The sequence below is a fragment of the Chelonoidis abingdonii genome, chromosome 7 (genome assembly GCF_003597395.2).
Source record: "Chelonoidis abingdonii isolate Lonesome George chromosome 7, CheloAbing_2.0, whole genome shotgun sequence".
In the NCBI taxonomy this organism is placed as follows: Eukaryota; Metazoa; Chordata; order Testudines; family Testudinidae; genus Chelonoidis; species Chelonoidis abingdonii.
The window spans coordinates 62476754-62502586 of NC_133775.1; the positions used below are offsets into that span (position 1 = coordinate 62476754).

Sequence of the window (25833 nt, forward strand, 5' to 3'; positions counted from 1 at the left end):
GTCATAAGGTATAATTCCCAAATCTGAACCTTAGCGTCCAAAATTTGGGTACCTGCATGAATTCCTCTAAGCTTAATTACCAGCTTAGATCTGATATGCTGCCACCAATCAAAACTCTGAGTGTTTGATAAACTCTGGTCTCCCCAACCGGTCCCTGGGGACCCCCAAGACTCAGATCCCGCTGGATTTAACACAGGGAAAGTAAAACTCTTTCCTCACTAGTGCCCATCTTAGGCTTCCCTCCCTGGGTTCCCCTAGAAGATCCTGAGCTTCAAACTCCATGAAACACGAGCAGGTTTTTCCTCCCCCTTCCTCTGCCCCAGAGGCAGTACAGATTCACGCTCCGTAAATCTATACCACAAAGATCCCCTCCCTTCGTTCCTCACTTAACAGAGACAAAATCAATCCAGCGTCTAAAACGAAATACTTTTATAATAAGAAGGAAAATAAGGAATTATCTCTTAACTTCAAGACTGTAAATTGCAGGGTCTATAGCTTACAGACACAGAAACGAATTTTCCCAGTACCAAATAAAATTCAAATCCCAGGCAGCTATCAAATATAAAAGTTAACCAGCCAGATCCACAATTGCAAATAGAGTAAAACAATCAAAAAGCCTAAACCACCTGTTTTTACTTACTATTTGAACAGAAACTTAGAGAGCCTGTAGTAATGTCTGGTCTCTCTCAGACCCCCGAGAGAAGAACACACACAACGGACAAAGAACACACACAAAAGCTTCCCTCCACCCAGGTTTAAAAGTATCTTGTCTTCTGATTGGTCTTCTGGTCAGCTGTTCCAGTTCCCTACTTGTAACCCTTTACAGGCAGAAGAGACATTAAACCTTAACAATCTGTTTATGACAAGGGTCCATGAAAGCAGGGTCAAAACAGCCCAATAGCCTAGCGCCTAGTACAACATGGTTGGCCCTAATTGAATGCTGTTCCATCTAGTGGCCTGGCAAAGATTCACTGTAGCCTAGTGGACAGAGTACTGGATTGGGACTGAGGCTTATTCCTGGCTCTATCACTGGCTTACTAGGTGACCTTGGGCAGGTCACATCGTTTCTCTGTCCTTTCGTTTCCCCATCTGTAAAATGAAGATGATTATACTGACTCTGAAAAAGCACTGATGAAAAGCACTATAGAAAGTCCAGGTATTATTGTTGTTATTAACACATAGCTCTTGGCTTGTCACTGCCTTCTAATGTTCTGGCTTGCACATACATCCCAGGGTGGTTGCTCAGGGGATCTCTTGATCAGTTTGCTCCTAGGCAGAGAGCTAAGGTGGCACCATCGATCCCCTTTGTTGTGGTGAAGAGTGGTGAGCACAGAAGGCTAAGATGTTAACTTGACCTTTGTTTCCTGCCCCACCATTCAGCAGTCAGGTGTGAGTACACCTTAGTACAACAACTGCCCTGTCAAAATTCCTTCAACTACTCACTCTACGCAAAGAGGGAAAATACAGTCTGAGTTGTTTGAGTTCTGACAGGGTTTCAGGTCAACATGGTCAGAGATTATTCCAACTCTTTAGGCAAAGGGGTTGGCACAGCAGGGGAGGGAAGGTGAGGCAGCAAAGGTTGGGGAAATGCAGTTTTCTGATTGGGGTTGTCTCAGGAATTAATGCTGGCTGAGGCAGGGCAGCTCCAGACAGGTTCAGCAGTGGCATGTCTGGCTTGCAGAGCTTGAGAGGGTGTCTTGGGCTGTAATGAGGGTGCTATGTGGTTCAGTCGGCCTCAGAGTTGGTTGGAAGGATGCTGAGGAGGAGCATAGAACCAGGCAGTGGGGACAGGTGAGGTAGAAGAAACCAACAGAAATCTTCAGTTCCCATCCCCTAGGGTTTCTGGGATCCAGTTGGTCCAGTGATGGGGCCCAAAGTCCTCAGCAGTCTGGGTGATGCCTGGATGTCCTCAGAGTAATTCTCCATCTATATTCATTATTCCAGCCAGCTGAACACAGCTGCCAGTACCTCAAATTTAGACAACTCCTTCCAGTTCTAGACTCTTTCTGCCTATTTCTATTAGGGTGACCAGGTGTCATGATTTTATAGGGATAGTCCCGAGATTTGGAGCTTTTTCTTATATAGGCACCTATTACCCTCCACCTCCATCTCAATTTTTTACATTTGGTATCTGGTCACCCTAATTTCTATATCCGTTTGTGACCTGCCAAGAGTCCTCAGTGTTGTATCAGCAGTTCCCTTTTTGCTTAGGTAAAACCCAGTCTGTACTAGGCTTCCATCTCCAGTTTTATAAACAGACTTAGCCAACGTCTATCTCCAGGTTGCCCTTTCACCCATTCAAATTGCAAGGCTAAAAATTCACTAAACCTTATTTGATACCTGCTTTCAGCTAAAAGCAATCAACTAAAAAAAACCTGGACAGTGCATTTTAAAATGTTATCCTTTTTGGTTTTTCCATTTTACTACTGTACTGCAGGTGGCCATGCCCATACTGTTTCCATATTTGCTAAGATACTAAAACTACGCATGGTACAAAAACACTGGATTTTTTTCTAAAAGATATGCTCCAGTTCCAACAGGAATTATTTCAGGGAAATTCTATGGCCTGTGTTCTACCATCCCATATACTAATCAGGCAGTGAGACTAGCTGATCACAGTGGTTTCTTCTGGCCTTAGAATCTGTGAATCAATGAAACATCAGGTAATGAGCGCACTTGGGGGATATTGTGCCAAAGGAAGCTTTACTGACATTTTGAGTCTTTGCAGTTCAAGTGGCTGAGAGGCCGCAAATGTCATAGCAACCAGTCAACAGATATTGGCCGAGCCTGTTGATAATGTTGCAAACCAAAAGCCTGGTACAAAATGGAGAGATTTTCAAGAGAGCAACCAGAAGTTAGATGCCTAACTGCTATATGTGCCTAAGCAGATCTCCTTACCCTCCTCCTGGTTTTGTATAAGTACTATAGAAGGGACCCTTAAAATAACTCCAAGGACTCCCATGTGACCCCCTCACTGGTGTAACCATAGGATCCTAGATTCCATTGTGTGCACTGACTGAAGCAAAGAGTCCCATAGGGAAGAGGAGGACAGTAATTAATTAAAGATTGAATCACTGTGTGTATGCACAACTAAAGTTGCATGGTTGAAGTCAATGGGAGCTGCTGGGTGCCCAGCACTTTTGAAATAATCAGGCAATTTACTGAAGTGCCCAAATATGGATTTAAGAGTCTCACTTTAGGCTCCCATTTTTTAAAAATCTTTGCATTTATTTATATTATGGTAATACCTAAGGATGCCAGTCAGGATGAGGGCTACAGTGTCACTGCCCTAAAAACACCAATACTGTATGTTACAACATGTAGCCAAAGAAGGTGGTGATGGAGGAAATGGGAGGGTGAGAGTTAATCAAACAAGGGGGAGGGATAGTTCAGTGGCTTGAGCATTGGCCTGCTAAACACAGTGTTGTGAGTTCAATTCTTGAGGGGGCCATTTAGGGAACTGGGGTAAAAAAAAAATCTATTTGGGGATTTGTCCCCTTTTGAGTAGGGGTTTGGACTAGATGATCTGCTGAGGTCCCTTCCAATTCTAAGTACATTTTAGCACAATGAACAGTGCTTATGGCTTGCCATCTGCCTAGCCAATGTCAACTGGCAGTGTCTTGCAGGCATAAAGGCAGAGGTGACTTTTAAGGAGGGATTTGAAGAAGAAAAAGGTGAGGACTAGATGGACTTTGCCAGGGAGCTTTTTCTGCGACTGAGGGCTTTATGGGAGAAAGGAGGAAGATGTTTAAGGAAGAGGCTGGCTGTGACAGGTTGAAACTCTGCAGGAAGATGGTGACACGTATGTGATGAGCTAGCAGAGAATATTTGGTCCAGTTTTAGTAACCTAGTTGCTATTAGTAACATTTAAAAACAAACATGGGGCCAGATCCTCAGCTGTTGTAAACGACCATAGCTACGTTAAGTGCTGATTTACACCTGACTGTCATTTGAATATTGAGATGCTTTCCTGAGAGCCTGACCCCCCTGCCCTGCTGCTCATTCACCCCACAACACACTCTGTATCTTCAGTATAGCCCTGCAATCTACCATGTTGGAGACATACAGGACACTTGATGCAGCCTCATCCATTTCAACTGCAACCTTAGATGTTGTTAAGGCACCTGTCACCATGGTGTCTATGTAGCTACCATCCCCAACATTGCCTAAGGAGAATAACAGTCCCTTATTTTAATGGTCAGTGATAGTTTTGTCTCTCTTTAGGTTCTTGATACAGAGAAGCCATGGAATCCCATTTTACTGCGAGGAGTTGCTGCGGAACCTCCATTTAAACAACATGCTCATCTTCCGTCTGTGGGAGGAGGAGGAAGAAGTAGATGATGAGTGGGAGGGCCTTTTCAGTAAGCTACTTGTCATTAACTCGTTACCTGGTCTGTTCATTCCCTCTGAAGCACCTGGCATTGGCCACTGTTGCAAGACTGGCTACTGGCTAGATGGACCTTTGGTCTGAACCAGAATGGTTGGTCTTATGTTCTTAAATGCCATAGCCCACTGTATACTGTACAGTGACTCACCTCCCAGGCAGTTCTCATCTTTCTGGGAATGTTTGTCGGCCTGGCACTGATTGCTGGAATTCAGGGAAGGCAGGAGGGTGCAAGGGACAAAGAGGAGATGTGCTGAGGCGAATGGAAAGAGAAGCTGCACAGGCTAGGAAAGGAGGAGGGACTGGGGTCAGGGGAGGTGGCAGAGGGTAAATGATGTACATTAAGCAGCACTTGGCTAGGCAGCAGTAGAATGCTGGGTTGCAGGGTTTTCCATTCCTGTCTCCAGGAGGGAAGTGAGGTTGAGTGGTTAAAGCATGGGACTGAGTTAGAACTCTTGGATGCTATTTGTCCCTGACAAATTTCTATTCCTGCTCCAAATCTTTGGGATATTGAAGTTGCTCAAAAGAGGGCAGGTGGAAAATATGCATTTTTTTAACACTGACAAAACTGCTGAACCATTTTAAGTCTTAACTTTAAAAAAAAAACAAATCTGAGGCAGAGACCAAGCATGGAAAATTTCAGTTCCAAAGCTTAATGCCTAACAAAGTTATAAGTCACTAAAAAAGAAGGTTATAATGCAATTTGTTAGCAACCTTAAAAGGTTTTCGCTATGTGCTACCCCTCTAATAGTGAATAGTTATAGTTGCCCATAATAGAATATGCTGCCACCCAGTGAAATGAAAAAGCAACATATTTAAAACATTAAAGGAAACACTTTCCTACTCAGAACACAGTTAATCTGTGGACTAATTGATACAAGATATTATGGTGGCAAATATCTTCCAACCAAAAGATTTTGACATTTATGAGAATTGTATCACTTGCAGTTATACTAGCTAAGATATGAGAAATGTAGGGGATAGATTCTTAGATATGTTGTTCAATATTCAGACAAAATACATTTGCCTGAAAACAAAACCAAACCCAGCACATCTGTCCATGTTTTTGATTAATAACATTTGATGGACATGCCTGGCTTGATAAATAGGTAATCAAAATAATACAATCACCAGAAACAAAATGTCTTGCACAGTGCAAAGGTAACATCCTGTTAAACAGAGAGATTTGATGATTATATTGCTGTACAATGTTTCTTTAAATAAAAGCTGTTGTAAACATCAAAACCAAAATGATAATAATTCAATGGCAATGATTCTGTAAGTCTTTTAAAACTTCCTAAATAAATAAGGGAGAAGAGAAAAATCGCAGCCCAGTCTCCTGCAGGCCATAAACCAGCGATTTTCTTCCTAAGATTAGGCTGGTACTTCCCCATCTATTAGTGCCAAATTTCCATAAAGAAGAAGAGTTACAGTTTCCTCCTAAGCAGCAGATGGGACTGGGATGCTGGCCTGGATGGGCCATTGATTTGATTTAGTCTGGGAAATCTAGGAGATTCCTTTGGGTAGAGATCAAACACTAAAGCTTTGGCCCCCAGAAGAGACGGCCTCGGATTGTTGCAATTAAGTAGAAATGCATCGGAACCGTTTTGCATTCTGGGTGACAGAGTTTATTCTCACACCAAAATGGCTATAATGGCTGTTCCCATTAGATCTTGTCAAGTATTGTTTTGTTTTGGTTATATTTAAAAAGCAAACCAATTAAAATGTGAGTTCTTGTCATTATTTTTTCTCCTCTTTCTCTCCGTGCAGCCAATGCCGTCAAGGCCATCCCCTCCAAAACGGAATCGCTTTCCAGCTCAGACAATGACTTGTACATTTGCACCATTCGCCAGAATGTTAAGCTGCAAAATATTATGCTGCCCCCTACCTTAAAAGGTGAGGGTCTGATCCTGATGTCTCCAGCCAGTGGGGACACAATGTTTCTGTTCCTTAAGGGCAGCAGTTTAAAAGTGCCTGGGAGCTTGAATGTGGCAGACAGCGCAGGTCTGAACTTTGGAGCAATGCAGAGAAGCATGAGTCTGAGCTCTGCAGAATAGGCCAGACCTTCCATTAGGCAAGAAGTATGTGTAATGGTTCATTACTCTCAAGTGGGGATGGAGGCCACTCCACCTCACTACAGGCAGGTAGTAATCAACAGTCTATGGCGAAGTTCTAGCCCTTGGCGAGGAAGACGGGGATGATAAAGTACAGGGCAGTCTATGGCCCACTCCTGGCTGGGGCAGAGCAAAAGCAGGCAAGTGCAGACCATCTGGTCTAAGGTGGGTAGACTGCCACCCCAGGGGTGGGGTTGGGAGCAGTGGATAGGGAGACCCAGACCCACCCTACTCCACCAGATCCCAGCCCAGGGTCCTAACAGTGGCGGGGAATCCTTGGGGATTCTTGTCTGTCTCCTCTAACCGCAGGGTGCAGCTCCACTCGGAGCCTAGTCTGCAGGGCCATCCTTAGGATTTAAGGGGCCCTACGCAGTATTATTAAACTGATGCCCCTATGCCCAATGGGGGGGAAGGAGGCAGCAAAAGATACCGACCCACTTGGCCTGCCTCACGGTGGCAGAGAGTCACAGTTCCCTGCAGAGACCCCTGTACCCTTTCCCTCACACAGAATGCGTGGCACCGGCACATTCGACTCTGTGAATACAGCCCCTGTCTAAGGAGACTGCAGTGCATGCTGGGTGTGCAGGAGCCAACCCACTCTTACCTGCTGTCATGGGCAGTGGGTGAAGCTGTCCCTTGGGGAGGCTAGCTTCCCAGTCTCTTCTGCCTGTGGCCCCACCCATACTCCACCCCTGCTCCGCCCTGCCCCACTCTGTCCAGGCCCCACCCTCTCCCCACTGTCTCCCTCTCTTCCCTCCCCCATTCTGCTCATCCCCTTCCAGCCAAATCCCTGAACCCAAATGAAGCAAATGACATTTGGAAAAAACTCTTCTGCAATTTCTTTCTAAAGAAAATGGGGCATGTTTTCCCCTGCATGCCAGATGGTGAAGACTGGACATGCAGAAGGTATCTAATTAAAAGCACTAAACTTGGGAATAAAAAATGTCAGTCATAGTTTTTTTGATATGCCTTGAAGTTTGTCAGAGACTTATTTGCAAAAACTTTGTAGTAAGGGCGAGTCAGCTGTCTTGCTGAATACAACATTAAATATTATGGAATACATGATGCAGCTCTTCTCTGATTTACATTTTCTTAATCAGTATTTCTAAGCTGATTTTATATTTTAAATGTACTCCTAAACCTTCATGAAGTAATCATTCCAGATTACTACATATTTAACTCACTGAAACAAAAACATTATTTTAAATTAATCAGAGGGGTTTAGTGTGTTCATAACAATGTTCATTGCTTTTAGAAAAAGGGAACACTAAGTAAACTTTGTGTGATCTCCATAATAACAGACATGTTTATGAAATATTACCAACTTTAAAATATGTTTCCAAAGATTTTAGGCATAACAAAGGACGTTATATCTTACTAAGTACTGATTTTCCTGGAGGGTTCTGTTAAATCTAGTTCATCAAATAGTCAGAAGTAAAGAAAGGGAAACGCTTAGTCCAGGTATCTGGCAGGAAAGGGGTGTTGTCCCTTTAAGGGCTCTTTTCAATGGGGCGGGCATATGAAGGGAGAAAGGGATGGACAGAAAGGACAGGAAGACTTTGGAAGCAAGTTTTTTTTCCTATAGTAATTAAAATTAAAATCTGTATTTTAGATAAGGTGGTCTTTTGAAGGATTTATTAAAAAAATGATATGTCTGAAGATCCAAGTATTTAAGGCTAAAGATGATTGTGTATCTAAAAATCTATGCAAGGATTTTTTAGAGATGTGATTTTATAATCTTCACCAACTCACTAATGAAATATTTTTAAAGCAAATTTTAAACTAAGGTCCTGTAAACTGACATGTTCTCAGTAAATATTACAGTAATGCACAACTGTTTTGGTCAGCAAATTCAGAAACAGACAATATATACCTAGGGGTTGACAAATGCCTGTTAAATGGTTTTATTGCCACTTGAATGGCTCTTTAACAGTTTCAGTGTTGTGGTACTAGGTCTGGCAGGCTGAAAGACTTTTTCACTTTTAAGTTACTAGATCCCCTCCGGAGTAAGAGTCACCAGGCTGCAGCAGCCAGCTGTGGGAGCCTGCAGAAAGGGTCAGAACAGGGATAGGAAAAGGCAGGAGCGGGACACAGAGAGTACGTCTACACAACGGGATTATTCCGATTTTACATAAACCGGTTTTGTAAAACAGATTGTATAAAGTCGACTGCACGCAGCCACACTAAGCACATTAATTCGGCGGTGTGCGTCCATGGTCTGAGGCTAGCCTCGATTTCTGGAGCGTTGCACTGTGGGTAGCTATCCTGTAGCTATCCCATAGTTCCCTCAGTCTCCCCTGCCCACTGGAATTCTGGGTTGAGATCCCAACGCAAAAACAGTGTCGCAGGTGATTCTGGGTAAATGTTGTCACTCTTTAGTGTCTGTCTATTCTTTTTGCCTTGCATATTCTTAGTACTGTTGTGGACTTGTCAATTAATATATGAAATCAACATGTGAGTCTTGGTTTTAGAGTGGTAATGGTTTCTATGATCTGTGCTTCAGGTTTTTCCGTGTATGTTTTTATTTATCATACTCGTTTCGTTATCTAGTATCTTTCTGGGAGCCTTTCACGTTGCGCAATTTGTTTCATTATCTACTGTATTCTGGTCCGGTTGATGTGTCTTGGAGTCTGTGTTTCTTGCTCCTGATAAAATGTACCGTCGTGTTATTTTATTGTTCGTATTGTAGGTAAGTATATCTGTTGTGGTATTAGGTAATTGTATATTCAGACATTTTTCTACTATTGTGCTCAATGTTATTCAGTCTCATCGCTGGTTTGGTATTTCCCGTTTTTGTTGTTTCCGTTAATATTACTACGTTTCAAATGTTGTTGAGCTAAATTTATCTTTGTGGTCTTGTATAATTACGTTTACGTTATGCTATCTGGGATACGATTGATGCTTGCTCGATTTGTCCTACTTGCTCTTGTTGGATTCGATATTCCCATAGTGTCCTTTGTTACTGTAATGTTGGTGGGCTTTTAATTTGTATGTATCTGGATGACTGTATCTTATCGTCGTTCGTGTCTTTGGTTGTTTTTGTATCTTTGACTGATATTATTCTTATGTGCTTTTTAGTGCTATCAATGATTTTATATATATCGCTGTTTGCTCTGGCTTTCTGCCGGTTCAGTTTATATGCCTCATTGAGGTCTTAGTCTATATCCTTTTGTGTAGTTATCTCATTGCGTCGGCTTGGTCTCGTATAATTGCTCCCTTGACCATAGTGCTTCAACCTCCTGTAGTTTATCGCGTCTTCTCCGCTGTTTGTTGGCAGTTTTGGTCTCTGTTGTATTTGTGGATCATGCTGTTGTCTGAACTTTTCTTGTAGTTGTTTATTGTCTCTGTATTATCCTTTGGTGCTTCTTGTGTATTTGATTTGGACACTTTATCCCGTGTCCTCCCTTTGGATTGAGCAAGGTCTTCTTAATTCTTTTTCTTCTCTTTCTTTATTTTTTCCTGTGCAGTTATTTGGTCGTTGTTCTAGACTTGTTCTTTATTGTTCTGTTTACTTAGCATTACTATTGTCTTGATTTTTATTTCAATGAGTCTTTTGCTTTTCAGAACTATCTATAATTCCTTTCTCTAGCTGAATTATGTTTCTCTTCAGTCGTTGAGTGTTTCTACTACATGTTGTTTGGCTCGTGTCGGCTAGTACTTCTGTGTCTTCGTATTTCTGTCTGTCCTTGAGTTGGCACTTTTAGTGCTTTTAATTCCTATCATTGTGCAGTAGCTCTAAAAGTTTTCTCTTATACTGGGGTTTTCTCTCCTGTGGTGTAAGCACGGCAGTACAGTCATTGCGCCTTTGTTCTCGGATTGCCCTGCAGCAGACGCCATTAGCCTACGAACATTGGAGCCGTTTTTTGCCTTGGTCATGTCATGCTATGTGTACTGGAGTGCTTGTCTGTGACAGATCACTCGCTACTGCGTCTAAACCGCAGCCTTATTTGCCTTTGCAAGGTAGCAGAGCAGTTACTCTCCTGGCACCATCTGCCCTTGTTAATTTGGGTGTCTGGTAAGTATGCTCGTTATCAGTCGTGTTTGTCATACTGCTGCTGTCATGGGGGTGCTCCTGCGCTGGCCCGCTTGTGGTCGGCTGTGGTCGCGCTTATGTTGACCATAAATTCCCTGCATCTCCTTTCTCTTTATGTTTGGTCTTATAGGATTCGTCCTGCTTCGATATGGGTGCAGTGTACTAGAGAACCCGGATGCACAGCCTTCTGTGTTTAGTGATGCCAGAGTCATTCCGCGGATATGATGAGTGCATGCATCTAGGGGTGTCCTGCCACAACCCTAATCCGTTGTTCCCTCCTCCCCCAATCCCTCTGGGCTCTGTGCTCACGTGTCCCATTGTGTATGAGTATAAATGCAGGATAGAAACAATTGACGCTTTTGGTGAGATAATGCGGAGGAGGAAGTACTCCCGCTGTATCTAGTCTCCAGGCAGTACAGCATCTTTTCACTTTAGACATTGAATGTGGTTGGGCGTAAGTTGATGGATACTCACCTCTAGTGTGCTATTGATTGAGGACTCTCAGTTACAGCCGTTTGTTCGCATTGCGGAAATGACGCGGAGCGTCATTTCCCTTTTTAGCTGCATCCTGCTGCTCACACTGAGGCCGGCCAAGCGCACCACTACTGATGCCTGACATTGGATAGCAGTCATTTTACTGTCTGCCACTGGAGGGCCTTGGTTTCAGCGCATGCTAGCAGCCGGCTTCGCAGCATGCGGTAGACATCGGTGACACTGAAATATGGCGTAGAAATGGTTTTTTTCCTTTTGCTTTTTGGTGGGGAAGGGGTGTGATTGACAACATTACCGGAAAGCCCGGAAATGTTTTTGACTCTTCAGTGTCATTGTGAGTCAGCAAGAATGCAAATTGGTTTTCGAAGATGTGCAGGGCTGTGGGATAGCTGATCGCTCAGTACCCTCCTCCCTATGATAGCGTCTTGATTCTTATGGCTTTCTGTTACGCTGCTGCACAGTCACTGTGCTGTGGATCTGTATCATACCTGCGAGATTTTTTCAATTGCTTTGGTCATTTCGGTCTCTGGAACTCGGTGCTTCGGATAGACAGATTTGTCTCCATTCGCGTCAGTCCTCATTTATCTCCTTCAGTGGTCCCTTGTCTGTGTAAGAGCATCTTTTGGATTTTGGGACTGCATCCACCCGTGCTGATCAGAGCTCCATGCTTTGGGCATAGGAATTATATTCACGGTTCGCAGGGCTTTCTGTTAACCTGCCGTGAACTCCGAGTTCAGATGGCTTTCCAGAGCTCGGTCCACAATGGTGCACTGTGGGATACCGCCTGGAGGCCAATACCGTCGATTTGCGGCCACACTAACCCTAATCCGACATGGCAATACCGATTTGAGTGCTACTCCCCTCGTCGGGGAGTAGTACAGAAATCGGTTTAAAGAGCCCTTTATATTGATATAAAGGGCTTCATTGTGTGGACGGGTGCAGGGTTAAATCGGTTTAATGCTGCTAAATTCAGTATAAACGCATAGTGTAGACCAGGCCTAAGACTCAGTGGTGCCCAAAATTTTCAGGTGCTCTACACAGTGTATGCCTAAGGACAGTCCTGCTAGTCTGGGATCATGTTGAGATTCCAGCTCCCTAGAAGAGACATCTGCTGCTCCCTCTGGTGTTCCAGCCCCAAATGAGCTCTGGGGTTCTCCTTTTAACTTTCTGTCCCACCTCAGGACTTCTGATGAGGGGGAGTGGCAGATTTAGCCCTGCCCACTATGGGGAGTATAGTGGTCCCTCCCTCTCCAGCTTTGAGGGAGGCCACTCAGTCTCACTATAGCCTACTTAACAGGCATTCTTCTGGCATTTGTACTGTAAAAGGTTCTCCCTTCTTTTTGCCCCAGTCTAATCCCTGAATATGCTGGTCTGCTCTTGGAGTCATGCCAGGACTCTAGTTCAGTAGTCGGCACTCTAGCTCGGCGCAGCAGAATCCAGATGCTGTTCTGGGAAGCTGCTTTAAGTCTCATTTAAATGACAAACTATTAAGAATTAATATAAACACAGCCCTCCTAATAAATTCTACAGTCAAATCAAGCTACTGAGCAGTTATGGTGGATTCTGGATCAACTCATGGTCAGTACAAAAATCCAGTGGGTGAATTCCCTGTCACTGCCCATTGTCAGTAGTTGCTAGTGAAGGCAGCTCTCAGAAGAGATAATTGACGTGTTGGCTTCCTCAGGTCAGTTCATTTGTAGGGTAAAAAGGACAGGATCCAGAGAGGACATCCATCCTCCTCTCACTCTCAATGCTAAAGCTAACCACTGTAATCTTACTGGCTTGGTCTCTCAGGAGCACCCAGCATGGAGAAGTGATGATTTACTGGATGACTTGTTTTCGGTAGGCATTGCACTGGCTGAGTTAGACAACATGAGCCCTTCGGAGCAGATGGTAGTGAAGTGTGCAGCTGTCATTGGGCTGACTTTCACGACTGAGCTGCTGCTCCACATCCTTCCTGAATGGACCAAGAGGAAGATGAACCAGACACTTGCAGCCCTGGTGGATTCCCACATCTTCAAGTGTTTTAATAAAAGAAAGGACTCCCAGAATGCACATTCACAGGATATGCCCTCCACAGAGTTGCTTGTTTGCCCCGGGACGGTGAGATCAATTGGACAAGAGTCAGGTACGTGGAGCTGGCCAGGGACTGCGGGTATCAGAGTGTGCTGAAATCCCATTGCTCCTTGTCTGTGTTCATGGTGATCTTTGTGTGAATCCTTGTTAACATGCATAAAGTGCAGGGGCTGTCTCTAGTAATGTACAGATAGTTAGATTTTTTTTTGCCTGTAGTTTTTAGTAATTTCTTGCATCTTAAATGTATCTACTAACAGTCACAGCCTACACATTGGAATCTTGCGTCACACTTTGAAATAAACTCCTGGGAAGCATCTGTTTCAGGGTAATCGTCAATGCTTTTTTTCTTTAAAAAAATAAAGGAAAATTCTATACAAAAAACTCAGCTGTTGCAGCATTAGGAATGCATTGAAGTCACTCCTGCGGTACATAGAGACAGACAGTTGGGTCCAGAGGACAGGAAACTGACCTGACACACACAGGAAACCTAAGCTTTACTTCTGGCTCTGCCACTGGCCTGCAAGTCACGTCATCTCTCTGTGTTTCAGTTTCCTGTCCCCCGCTGTGTCTGACAGGTATGTAGATTATCAACTCATTGGGGCAGGGGTTTCTTTTATTATGCGTTTATGCAGTGTCCAGGATAATGTCACTCTCAGTTCAGTTGAGATCTCTGTTGAGTTACTTTAATACAAACAATAATAACCATGATGTGGCAGCATATACATTAAAGCACTAAATTATAGTAATTCAAACCCCCCTAACATACTGTGAGGATGAATAAAGGCCAAAATGAGCTGGTATGAGCTAATATGTCTTACCTGCATTTTTTATTTTGTTCTAGTCTCCTCCTACCTCACCTAGATTCCACCAAACTCTCCCTATGGTGTCTAAGGGCTTGTCTACACACAGATTGGCACAGAAGTCACCACACATCTTTTGTTATTTCCATGCAAGTCTGGCACCAACAATAGCAACAGGGGTGAATTAAAGTATATGAGGTATTTTGTCATCCGCTGGTGTATTGCCAAGTGGTTATAATTCATACAGTTGGCACTTTGGTCCAGATCTGGAGGTTGAGGAGCCTGCTGCACCCATGGCTAAGGATTGCATTTTTTAGCTCAGGCAGTAGTGTCTCATGCTTTCAGATCTGGTGGTCCTAGGTTTGATCCCTACCACTGATGACCCACCCCCAGGGCCGTGTTACACCTTCAGTGTGGACAGTTCCATCAGTGGCTGCAGCAGAAACAGAGCCTTGTGTGCTCAAATGCTGTCCTAGCTGAGAGGGGATGGATAAACCCATGTTATCTTTCAGATATCCGCTCTTCTGTTTATAAGCGAATCAAGCAAGAGCAGCTGGTGATGCAATGCGGCGTCATGGCGTTCTGCATGCCACTGCTGCAGGAAGCAGCCTACGAGGTTTGGCTGAAGAGCCAGAAGAAAGCCTTACATCTCAAGTGTGTGAGCTATCTAGAAGGGGAGGCTCACAAATGCAGACGCTGCGGAGAAGGGGACTTCATTTCATTTCACCGCCACACTGTGGAAATGATGCTGGAGAGCACTGAGTCTCAGGAAAGCAGTTCTGAGCAGCACAAGGAATACCCATTCAGTGAAGCAGCCTCACTGATCATTTACACAACCCTGAAAAGGCTTCAGGCACCCTCATTTGAAGGTAAATGGAACCCCTTGTTTCCACAGCACTCCCCAGGCTGGGGTCCCAAAGGGACCGTGCTGCCGGGAGGGCACAGAATCTTACAGGGAAGGCTTTGCTTGCTGCTGCAGAGACTAGGGCTATGCAGGCAATGCAGTGACTGCACAGTCCTCAATGCAGCTCTGCAACGCAATACTGCAACGGGTGTGTATTTAGCCTCTGCGTTCTCTGAGACATGGGGCCTAGTGGGTGTGACTAAGTGTGCCTCTGGGCATCTTCTGCTCTCAGCTGGTTGGATGCACTAGACACCTTTGCCAAGTCTCTTTCTCCCTTCTCCTTCACCTCCAGTAGCCCTGTTTGCTCTATATCCTCTCTCACCCTAGGGGAAATCTGGAGAGGCATCCTGGCCTCCTTTTCAGGCTCTCCCAATCCCCTTATTTTTTCTTATATCCCCAATCTCTACCCCTCAAGCCCCACATATGCTGTAACCTTTCCATGCCCCCTCACATTTCTGCTCATCCTTTAGGTCTGGTATCAGGAGCTGAAGGGTAGGGGAAAGTCAAGGACTGTGGTGGGGGCAGCGTGGGGCTGTGAAGGAGTAGTGAGAAGCAGGCAGAGGTGTGGAGTGGAAGGACTGTGTGCAGGGAAGGAGGCTATGTTAGCTGGGCTGGTAATATGTGAAAGTGGAACCTGGGCTGGCCCAAATTCTGCCTTCAGCTACACCTAGACACAGGGCCTAGGGTATTCCACAACTCCATGGCTGTGGGGTTTGCTGGGGAACTGAGTCCTTGCCCCAGAAATGTTCTTTATAATCTGAATTTTCCTGTTGGAACAGATATGTTTATAGGCTTTATGATAATGGAGAAAATGGAAACCGAGGCAGTGTCATGTACCTGAGTCTGCAGAAAGCCTGAAACAATGGCTTTGAGGAAAAATGGCTGAGAGAGGTGTGATTTGTCCCGTTCATCTCAATCAGGACCCTGTGGACTGTTTGAGCAGCCATAGAATTTTCCAGGGAATTCACCCTGTTGGTGGAATTTAGGAGTTCTGCTGCAGAATTTGGTCCCTGCAAGCTCTTTGAGGCAGGGACCTTTTGTTCTGTGCTTGTACAGCCCCTAGCATAGCAAGGTCCTGATCTGTGACTGGGTCTCCTGGACACTATGGCAATGCAAATAATAGTTGTTCTACAGAGCACAGCGGGCACTGGTGGTGTAACCCCCACGGGTAGGGCCCTACCAAATTCACGGTCCATTTTGGTCAATTTCATGGTCATGGGATTTTAAAAATCATAAATTTCATGATTTCAGATATTTAAATCTGAAATTTCATGGTGGTGTAACTGCAAGGGTCCTGACCCCAAAGGAGGAGTGGAGGAGTCACAAGGTTATTGTAGGAGGGTTGTGGTATTGCCACCTTTACTTCTGCTGACGGGGTGATGCCTTCAGAGCTGGGTACCTGGCCAGCAACTGCTGCTCTTCGACCACTCAGCTCTGAAGGCAGGGCAGAAGTAAGGGTGGTAATACTGTTACACCCCCCTCTCCCAACCTTCTTTTGGTTGGGACCCCTAGTTTGAGAAACGTTGGTCTTCCCTGTAAAATTGGTGTACTTTTACCCTATACTACATAGAAGACCAGATTTCATGGGGAAGAAGGGATTTCACGGTCCGTGACGCGTTTTTCACAGCCGGTGAGAACTTAGGCTTTAGTTTTGTCTTTTAAATGTTTAGATTTTAAGTGCTTTTGGAGAGGGACCATCTTTGTAGTCTGTGTCAGTATAGCACCTAGTACAATGGCCCACTGGCTTCCGCTGGCCGCTGCCATGTGGATAGCAATGAGAAGTTGTTCTACAGCTCGTTATTAACACGTGTTTCTCTCTCCAATTTGGCAGGGATGGAGAGAAAAGCTGCCACAGCTGAGGCTTCCCTAACCAGCACATGCTCCCTTGAAAGTGTCCAGAGGACAAGTGAAGGTAAAACGTCCCATCAGATACAGAACTCTCAGTAACTTGGAGGGAGTGAGGTTAGACCACCATGCTAAAACCCAGGGAGCTGCAGAGAGAAAGAGGGGTGAAAAGGGAAGTGGGTGAAGGTATGAGACAGAGCACAAAAAAGAAAATGAAACAGGCAGGTAAAGTATTGGTATGGGGAGTGGAGAAGGATTCAGGGGCAGTGTAGTACTCGTAGCACATCCTTACCTAGTGAGCACCCCTCACGCTGCCTTGCACAGGGTCCTTGTCTCTGGCCTCGCCTACTGGGCTCACTCCCTGCCCTTCAATGGCCTTTCTCAGGCTTCCTCTTCGCCACTTCTCGGTGCACTGTGGCATGGCCATCTGACCAAGGTACATGGAAATTTAAGTCCCTTTTGGGGATAACATGAAGAAGTCCAAATGAAAGTCCAATCAGATCTTCAAACTAATACCTCTTCTGCAGCCTTAGGGTCCACTGTAGTTCCCTTGCTGGCCTTGCCTCAGGACTTCTCCTGCAGGGCCCTAACCCACTCCTGCAGTGTTCTTCCTCTGGTGTTTCCTGTCTGTTAAACCCACTGCTGGGGCTTTGCTCTATCAGAAACCACTGTCCACTGTAGTCTGTCCCCACCTGAGCATCCTCAGTCTACTTAAAATGCCTTGCTCTGCTTCCTCTGGCCAGGAGGCAATTAGTTAATCACTCGCAAGTGTGAAATATGCTAATTGGGGTTCTTTCCCTTGCCTTGCAGGTGATGAGGAGAAAGCCCCATCACAGGGAGCAATTGACTATGACCCAGCCCCTCAAAGGTATTTAGGCATCTAACTCCCATTGATTTCAATGGAAGCTCAGTGCCTAAATACATTTGAGGCCTAATCCCCTGAGTCAGTACTGAACCAGTGCCCTACCACTGTGCTAGGGAGTGCTGCCTGGCTGGGGACTTCCCATTGTTTAGATGAAATGTAAAATTGAGCTCTGTAAGATCCTATGGCAAGTGAGGCAAGAGGAAGGATCCAAGCCCAGGTGTTCAACTTCTGATCAAGTTCCAGTTCGGGTCATTCCTTTCTGCCTGCTTCAGTTTGGGCAGCCTGAATGTGAAACATTGGCTCTCTCTAGAGAATGCTGCTGTTCACAGTATGAGTAGGAAAATATGTGCAATATGGAACAAACCTATTGCAAAATAATTTAAGAGAAGAGTAAGCCTGCTTCAGCGGAGTTGGACTAAAATGAATTTGACCTAGTATGTTAATGTAGGTACAGCTTCGCATGGACTATGTGAAAGAACTGGACATTTAGTTCTTAATGAAAAGAGGAGTTAGGTGGATTAGAGGTACCGTGTGTGGTGGTGTTTTGTGATAATAATTAAACCTCTCTCTCTATATATATTCTCCCCTACACCACTGAGCTGTTCATCGCACCAGGTCTAAGAATGTAACAAATGGAGGAGGGACATTACACTTATTGTGGTAATAAAACAGGGCCAAACAGGGCACTGAAAAGACAGTAAAACTTCCTACAGTATTTATACAGTGTCTTTTAATGGCATCATGTAGTTTATTTAAACATGGATTATTCACCCACCAAGAAATGCTGCCTTCTCTAGGGTGGAGTACTGCAACTACTCTGTGTCAGCAACATTACCCAACAGGGTGTTTTAAGGAGTAGGAGGGAAGGAATGACTATTTCAAATCATACTCCGAAAAGTATTTATGGAGCCGAATATATATTTCCACAAAGAAATTAGGTCAGGACATCACAGTTGCCATCTCTAACTTTTGAGAAAAGTGCTATGAAATCTTTCATGACCATAATGGTTAGTACCTGAGTTTAACATGTCATACAAAAGACAGTCATACTATGCTGGTTGTGGTCCTTTTGCAGAAAGAAATGAAGGGAGCATTCAAGTCGTCATGTCCAAAAGAATATAACAGAAAATGGCTAATGTCCAATGGCACGTTTATTGGGATGGTAGCCACTTTCATAGAGGCAGCACTCTTTTTCTCAGCTGCAGACTGGGGTCGCGATGAAAGCTCATAACGCTCTCTTTCCAATAAGCAAAGGCAGATGATCACTCTACAGTGGCTTTTCAAAGGAACTTTATTCGATTCTTTTTCATGTTGAGCAAGTGGACCCTTGACTAGGATCTCTGTGTCCAGACAACCATCTCCTGAAATTTTCATGGTCCCCAATGCCAGTAAAGATTCTTCTCTATGTAGGCAGCATATACAAGAACCATTTGTCTTGAACAAAGGATGTGTGCAGCAAGTACCCTTAGATATGCCTTCTCCCTTGTTCTCTGAATTTCAGACATCACTACTTCTACTTTCTCCAAGAAGTTAGACTTATTACTTCCACAAGACTTTGAGAAAGGTAAATTCAAGCTTATCTTCCTGGAATGTAACAGACCACCCATGGGGTTTTTTTAGACTCAGTCAGTGCAGCAGTGAGAAATTAAAGACCAAATCTAAGCTTCTAACCCAAACAGAACTGTGCGTGTCTAACTCAAACCACAGCTTTATTAGATATAGGACTTCCACTGATTTTAATGGGGGTTGCATCTTTGTAACAGAGCAAAATTTGGCTCCTCAGCATCATATATTAGCCTGAAAAATCAGGAGTGAAAAATACTGTTTAAAAGAAAGCAACAAACAAAAATAGGTGGCTAGAAGGAAGTGAATTTCTCCCCCTTCACTCTGACTAACTAAGGCTATGTCTACACTAGAGACCTTACAGCGGTACATCTCACATCTGTACTGCTGCAGCTGCACTGCTGTAAGGTCTCCCATGTAGCCGCTCTATGCTGGGGGAGAGAGTTCTTCCAGCTGCATAATTAAACCACCCCCAATAAGCAGCAGTAGCTATGTCGGCAGGAGATGCTGTCCCACTGGCATAGTCCTGTCCACACAGGCGCTTTCGTTGGTGAAACTTATGTCTGTTGCAGGGCCGGCTCTAGGCACCAGCCCTCCAAGCATGTGCTTGGGGGGGCACTTTCTAAGGGGCGGCACTCCGCCACCTCCCCTTTCTTTTTTTTGCTTGGAGTGGCAAAAAGCCACTTGTCCTGTCAGTGTGCGAGCCGGGATCTGTGCCCCCTGCCCAGCCCGGCGGTGCCCTGCATAGCCCACTCGGGGGTGGGGGGAACGCCACACCACGCCGCCCTGGGGAGATTCAGAGTGGCAGCAGGACCCCTCCTACCTCCCTGCATCCCAGGCCCCACTTCCCTCTCTCCCCTGCTACTCACACACTCCGGGAGCCCCTCTCGCCACCGCCACAGGAGAGTGTGAGGAGCCAGGGAGGGATGGAATCGGGGTCCCCTGGAGCCGAGCCTGGGCTGCGGCGGCGAGAGGGGCTCCTGGAGTGTGTGAGCAGGTGAGCGGCTGGCTGGGCTCGTCGGTGCTGGGCAGGTAGCCCCGCAGCCGGAGATCCTCACTTTTCTGCCTGCCGAGGCTGGGCCAGGGCATGGTGAGGCTGAAGAGCAACAGGTCCGGGGGGCTTTCCAGGTCCTCGGCTGCCAGCGTGTTGGGGGTGAGGATGCTGAGCACGAACTGATCCACGTCGGCCACCAGCAGCACCGCAAAGCCCAGGGAGGGTGCTGTGTTCTCTGTGCCGCCTCGCAGCTGCACTGCCACCTGGAAGTATCCCCGCTCCGTGCTGCCCAGCAGCTCCACCTGCATGGGGACAGAGTCATGGCTGGGCCAGGGCTTGGCCACCATGTGCTGGTAGTGGATCTCATATTTGGGGGTGGAAAGCCCAGTGCTGGAGCAGCAGGTGGTGTGGGTGGGGGGGGAAGAGAGAGCCCAGTGCTAGGGTGGCGGGCTGGGGCACTGATGGGCAGGGGGGGAGCCTAGGGCTGGGGTGGGGGGCAGCCAAAATTTTTTTTGCTTGAGGTGGCAAGAAACCTAGAGCTGGCCCTGGTCAGTTGGGGTGTGTTTTTTCACCCCCCCGACCAACAAAAGTTTTGCCAACAAAAGTGCTAGTGTAGCCAAAGCCTAAAGTGCTGCGCTGAAAAGAACCTTTAACAGTTTGATGAAGTGCATTATGGACTAACAGGTTTGGGCAAAAAACTCCACCCAGTGGTTCTCAACCTGTGGCCTGCAGCAGGCCACTTGTGGCCCAATCAGCACAGAGCTGCAGCCCATGTGACATCCTCAGGGCAGTAGAGGTAGTATTGGATGTGGCCCACATAACACATTGTGGGCCACATATGCAGTCCACAATGGTAAATAGGTTGAAAACCACTGGGTTAGATCATATACTGGTGTAAGTGGGTGTAGCTGTGCTGACATAAATGGAGCTATGCTGATTTACACCAGCTAAAGAGCTGGACCATAAAGAACATTTTTGTGAGTAGTGAGTGTTTCTCCTCTTTCAGCTGTCGACATTTGGAGGATTTCTGGGTGGGTGGGATTCTTCCCATTAACTGTGGCCTCTGGAGTTTCCTGGCCTGGTATGTCACACTCTAAGTCTGCAGTGAAGACATTCGCTATGTTATGGAATTTCATCTCATTATCTTAGTGCTAGAGAATGGTAAAAAGCGGCTTTTATTCCAGGACATATGATGTTGCATTGAACCCAGTGGTTGATTTTCTTTCCAGAGACTGTAAAGGCACTAAAGAAACACAAGATGTTGCCAGAAGAAAATCTTAAGTACGGGAACAAGGTCTTCATTCACCAGACCACTTACAAAGAAATAGATTCCTAGGGGCTCCAGAGGTTGTGAGTGGAATATATGGGTTTGGCTGCTACCTGTGGGGGAAGACATCACCTGACAGGGGGCAAGATACCCATGGAGACTGGGATTTTGGAGGGTGTGAGGGACTCTCTTAGAATGGAACATGCCTACTGTCAGGGCCCCATGTATTCCATGGCACAATGGGATTCTTACATTCTACAGCAGCATTAATTTACTCTCTCTCTCTCTCTCTCTCTCTGGGAAATGCCCTTCATTCCCACTCACTCTCCCCCCATTCCCTGTGGCTCATAGCTAAACATTCTTGCAGTAGAATTTGTTTATTTTCAACAGTCCAAGAATGGATTTTTCATTACACTTTCTGGGTGGCTGGCTCCACACCCCAAACCTTAGCTCCTGCCCCAGCCTGGCCCAGATCCTTCTTCCCCTATGGATGCCAGGGAAGTGGGAAGCTGGGAGCTAGGTTAGTGGCTCATCTTTTCAGACCTTGGCTGTTGTTCCGTTCTCCAGCCTGCTTAGCTCACCAGCCTGTGTTGTTCCATGGAGTTAGTGTTTTCCCCATTCCCTGGTTCCATGGAACCATGCAGGGCATGTACACTGAAATAACTCTCTGTCGTGGGGAAATCTGCAGAGCAAGAGGTAGCTGCTGGCAGGTCAGGAAGATAAAACGATGAGTGCCTGAATGCAGCAAAACAGTGAATTCAACAGTGAATTCCATGGCAGAAATGGTGGTTTCTGTGGCATTCTGGAAAAATGGCAACTTGTGCAGCCATGGAAGAGCAGAGCTGATGGAGCCCTGGTTGAGATGGATGTGGCAAAGCACACTCTCAGAATGATTGTTTCAGGCTCTCTGCAGACTCAGGCGGCATCTCTCCATCCGTTTATGCTCAATTCACATTTTCAAGGTCCTGCTTGGGAAAGACAGATAGTCATGAAAGCTTCATACTATCTGGGCCAGCTATGGTTCACAGTCCTGCTGCGGATAAACTAAGGGCAGGAGATACAGTTTAATCAATTAGGTCACATTTCTTTTCTATCCAAGGTAAGATACTCAGGCCTGCTTACGAAGTTATCTTGTAGAGCTGCTGTTCAGTCAGGTACATTTTAGCCAACTTTTGTGCTCCGCTTTCTCTCTGGCATGTTAAGAGACAGGAAGCTCTCCAAAATGAAATGGTTTAGGTTATTCTGTTTAGGAGGGATTAGGTGCTGGTGCTGTCAGAGGCAATGTAATTCTGTCTTCTCAAGTGAGGCAGGGAAAGGGCTGCCTGCGTCCTGGCCAAAAGCACAGGGTGCCAAGGCTGGCTAACATCACAGGCTTGTGCTGTGGGCCTAGACTCCCTCCAGAAACCCTGCAATGACGTCTGCATCTTAGCTTTCATTTTAAAGAAATCAGTTTCCAGCCCTTGCAAAAAAAGAACTTGACAAAACAGAAAGGAAAGTAACTGATACAGGGATGTGACATCTACCTGAGCCTGCAGGGGAGCAGCAGTCACTGTAGCTAGGGAGGAAGCTGCCTGAGCCCACCCCACAGCAGACAGGGCATGGCCCAGGGAGAAGTGGGGCTCTGCCATGTCTGGTGGAGGTGGTGGTGGGGGAGCATTGCCACATGTCCACCCTCTAGTGGTCACAAAACCCCATGTGGGGGTGTGCCAAGAGCTGCAGATTGCCTTAAACTTGCCCTGCATAAAGGAATGCCATAGTCTTCCTCCAGAACAGTGCCATAAAGGCACAGGCGGGGCTAGGAGTTTAGGGACAGAGAGCACTGTCCCTTGGGTCACAAGAACAACATAAAAACAGCACCAGGGAATTAAAACTGTGAATTCTACCAAGCACTCCACACGCAGACACACAAGAAAGCCTTGTGACACGGGAATCCTGCCCCTTCTCTGCCATCTTGTCTCCGGCCAGAGCTGAAGAGATAGAGAAGGAGTTTCTGGAGAGGCTGGATGAGATCATTCAGCAGTCTGACAGGGGTCGGGAGAAGATCAGGCGCTTGGGATCCTGCGAATGTGAAGAGATCGTGGAGTCTGTCTTTGTGCCCCTGGCCCGGCACTGCATGGCGATGGGAGAATATGGCAGAGCCTTGTATTACTTGTTGGAGTGTGCAGCTGCTTACTTACATCTGTCAAACAACTACATGGTGAGCTGCTTTGCTCCCTTGATCCCATGTGAGTTCATGTCCTTTTCACTGGTCTCCCTTTTACTTCTCCCCATATTAGCAGGCTATCCCAGATTTCTTCTAGGAACACATGTTCTTTGGTTCTTTCAGAATGGTAGTGTTAGGCCCTACATTTCCCTTACCTCTCCTTCCTACTTTGCTAGAGACTCTAAGCTGTGGCGCAGGATTTTAATGTCACAGACATAGCACATGAAAGATTACAAGCATACATACGGTTTAATATTATTACCCCTTTTGATCTGAGCTTTTAGTCAAAATTTGGGATCCTGTGGGTTGTTTCTTGTAGAAAGAGAAACTGAGTCAGGCATTTCATTGATGCAGTCCTCTTGATTTACAAGGAATGTACATAAAGTTATGTTTCCCTGAACACTGTAGGACTCAAAGAGCTGGAGACAGTTAATTGCTCACAGATTCAAGCTTCTTTCCAGGCAGCACTCTGCCCAAATGCTCTCGCTCTCGCACCCGCACCTGCACCTTTTTCTCAGGGTCATGCTACAAGTCCTTCTGTGGCTGTCCTGGCTTTCTTCTGCCTTCTCTGGGTCTTTCTGTGGTGTTTCTCACACCCATACACGCCTGTGCAGTCCAATCAATCCCAGGCCCTAGTTTTGTAATTAGACTCCCAGGAAACTGCTTAGGTCACATGGATCAATTCCTGCTCCAGCTTTGCCCATGGCCTGCATTTTGGGGGAGGCTCCTACTGCTTTGGCTGTGTGTTCCAGAAAAGAGCTGAGTGCCTTACACATTTGTCCGGAGTGAAGGCTGGCTATCAAACGCACCAGCCTCCAGGCGGTTTCACCCAACCCCCCAGTATAGTAAATATAGTAGTGGGAGGGGAGTGAGGAATGTTCAAAGGCATGGTGGTTTAGGGCACTAGCCCCAGTCCTCTAGAAGCTGGGGGCATAGGAGGTGGTGGTGCTGGTGGTGGTGCTGGTGGGGAGGATAAGGAGATCATTAGGGACATGATTTGGGGAGGCCCATCATAGTCTCTGGGTGACATTTAGTCATATGACAAAAATCATCCTATGAATTAGCAATGTCTACCATGGAGAGCTCATAGGAGAGATGGGGTGCTTCTGTCAGCGAGCTGTGGAAGGGGCCTATGACTGGAATAGCCTGGAGGAGGTGGTACACAGGTCAGAAGTAAGGTGCATTGGCAAGGCTGCATGGAGGGTGGTGGTGGTGGCGGGGTTGAAGGGTGACTGGGACTCAATGCCATCAGTCCTTTAGTGCTACATTTCCTCCATACATTCAGCCAAAGAAACCCATGGGCATTATGTCCCAGCTCTGCAGGCAGCTCCAGCAGCTCCTGGGTTACTCCAAGGGGAAAGAAAGCAGTGTTGCTGTCCTAGACAGAGTGAAGAGAGCTCCCTTTGCTTTGTGGCTTGATTCACCGCTGAGTGAGCACAGCTAGGGTAGCAGAGAGATGGGGTGCACAGCCACAGCATCGTGATTCAGTGCTGTGTTGCCCTGGGCACAAGGGCAACCCTAGCTTAGGCTTCCATCAGTGGAAGATCAGGCGTAAAGCTTTGCCATGACCCCATTCTGCTCACACCTTGCCCTCAGAACACCCTCCTTCCCCTGCCACAGGGCATGGGAGGATAGGGGCAGGAGACACATTGCTGCCTGCACCAGCGAAGAGGGGATTCTCCCCTGGCCATCTCTGGCTGCTTGCAGTGGCCGTAGCAGACCGGAGAATCCAGCCCTTTCTCTTCAGTGGGTGGTGGGGTTGGAAAAAGTGTGTGGCACAATGGTCACCTACCCTTCTCTGCGGTTTGCTTTGCTTAAGGCCTTTAGCAATTTGAATACAGCAGAGAATCTGATCAAATCGGTGGATCTCAGAGCGACTGTAATTAACCAGTTTGAGGAAGCTACCTTCTACAGCCTGAAGGGTGAGGTAAAGAGATAGCAAGACATTATAGAACCTCTTTATGTATCTGGTCGGGGCCATCCATGGAAGATGATTGCAGGTTTCCTGTGTCGCCCTCCTATGTCCATTCAACCTCATCCGAAACTAAAAGTCCAAACTACTGGATGGGCTCGCATGCCCCCTTTGGCTTAGGTGGGGCCACTCAGTTGTCTCTCACAGTTATCTTAAATGAGGGGTGGAGGACACAATAGTTTTGATGACGTTTAACCCAACCCACCTCTGCCTTTGGCTCCAGCATTGATGTCATGCTAGAAAATGGCAGCTGAGGGCCCCACCATTTCGGAGCATGCAGTTGGCTGATAATGTTACAAACAGTCTTTGTCTTACTCTCCC

At 46.2% G+C, this 25833-nt stretch overlaps 1 protein-coding gene across 1 annotated transcript in view; it reads left to right on the forward strand.

The window, feature by feature from the left end:
• ADCY10 (adenylate cyclase 10) overlaps nt 1–25833 on the forward strand; it is an 86252-nt gene that overhangs the window by 39881 nt on the left and 20538 nt on the right. Inside the window, exons 18-26 of the mRNA XM_032806111.2 lie at nt 4225–4361; nt 6155–6280; nt 12870–13151; nt 14412–14768; nt 16635–16715; nt 19015–19077; nt 21300–21351; nt 23303–23534; nt 25360–25467. Coding sequence (XP_032662002.1) covers nt 4225–4361; nt 6155–6280; nt 12870–13151; nt 14412–14768; nt 16635–16715; nt 19015–19077; nt 21300–21351; nt 23303–23534; nt 25360–25467 — 1438 coding nt within the window. The remainder of the gene's footprint in view (nt 1–4224; nt 4362–6154; nt 6281–12869; nt 13152–14411; nt 14769–16634; nt 16716–19014; nt 19078–21299; nt 21352–23302; nt 23535–25359; nt 25468–25833) is intronic.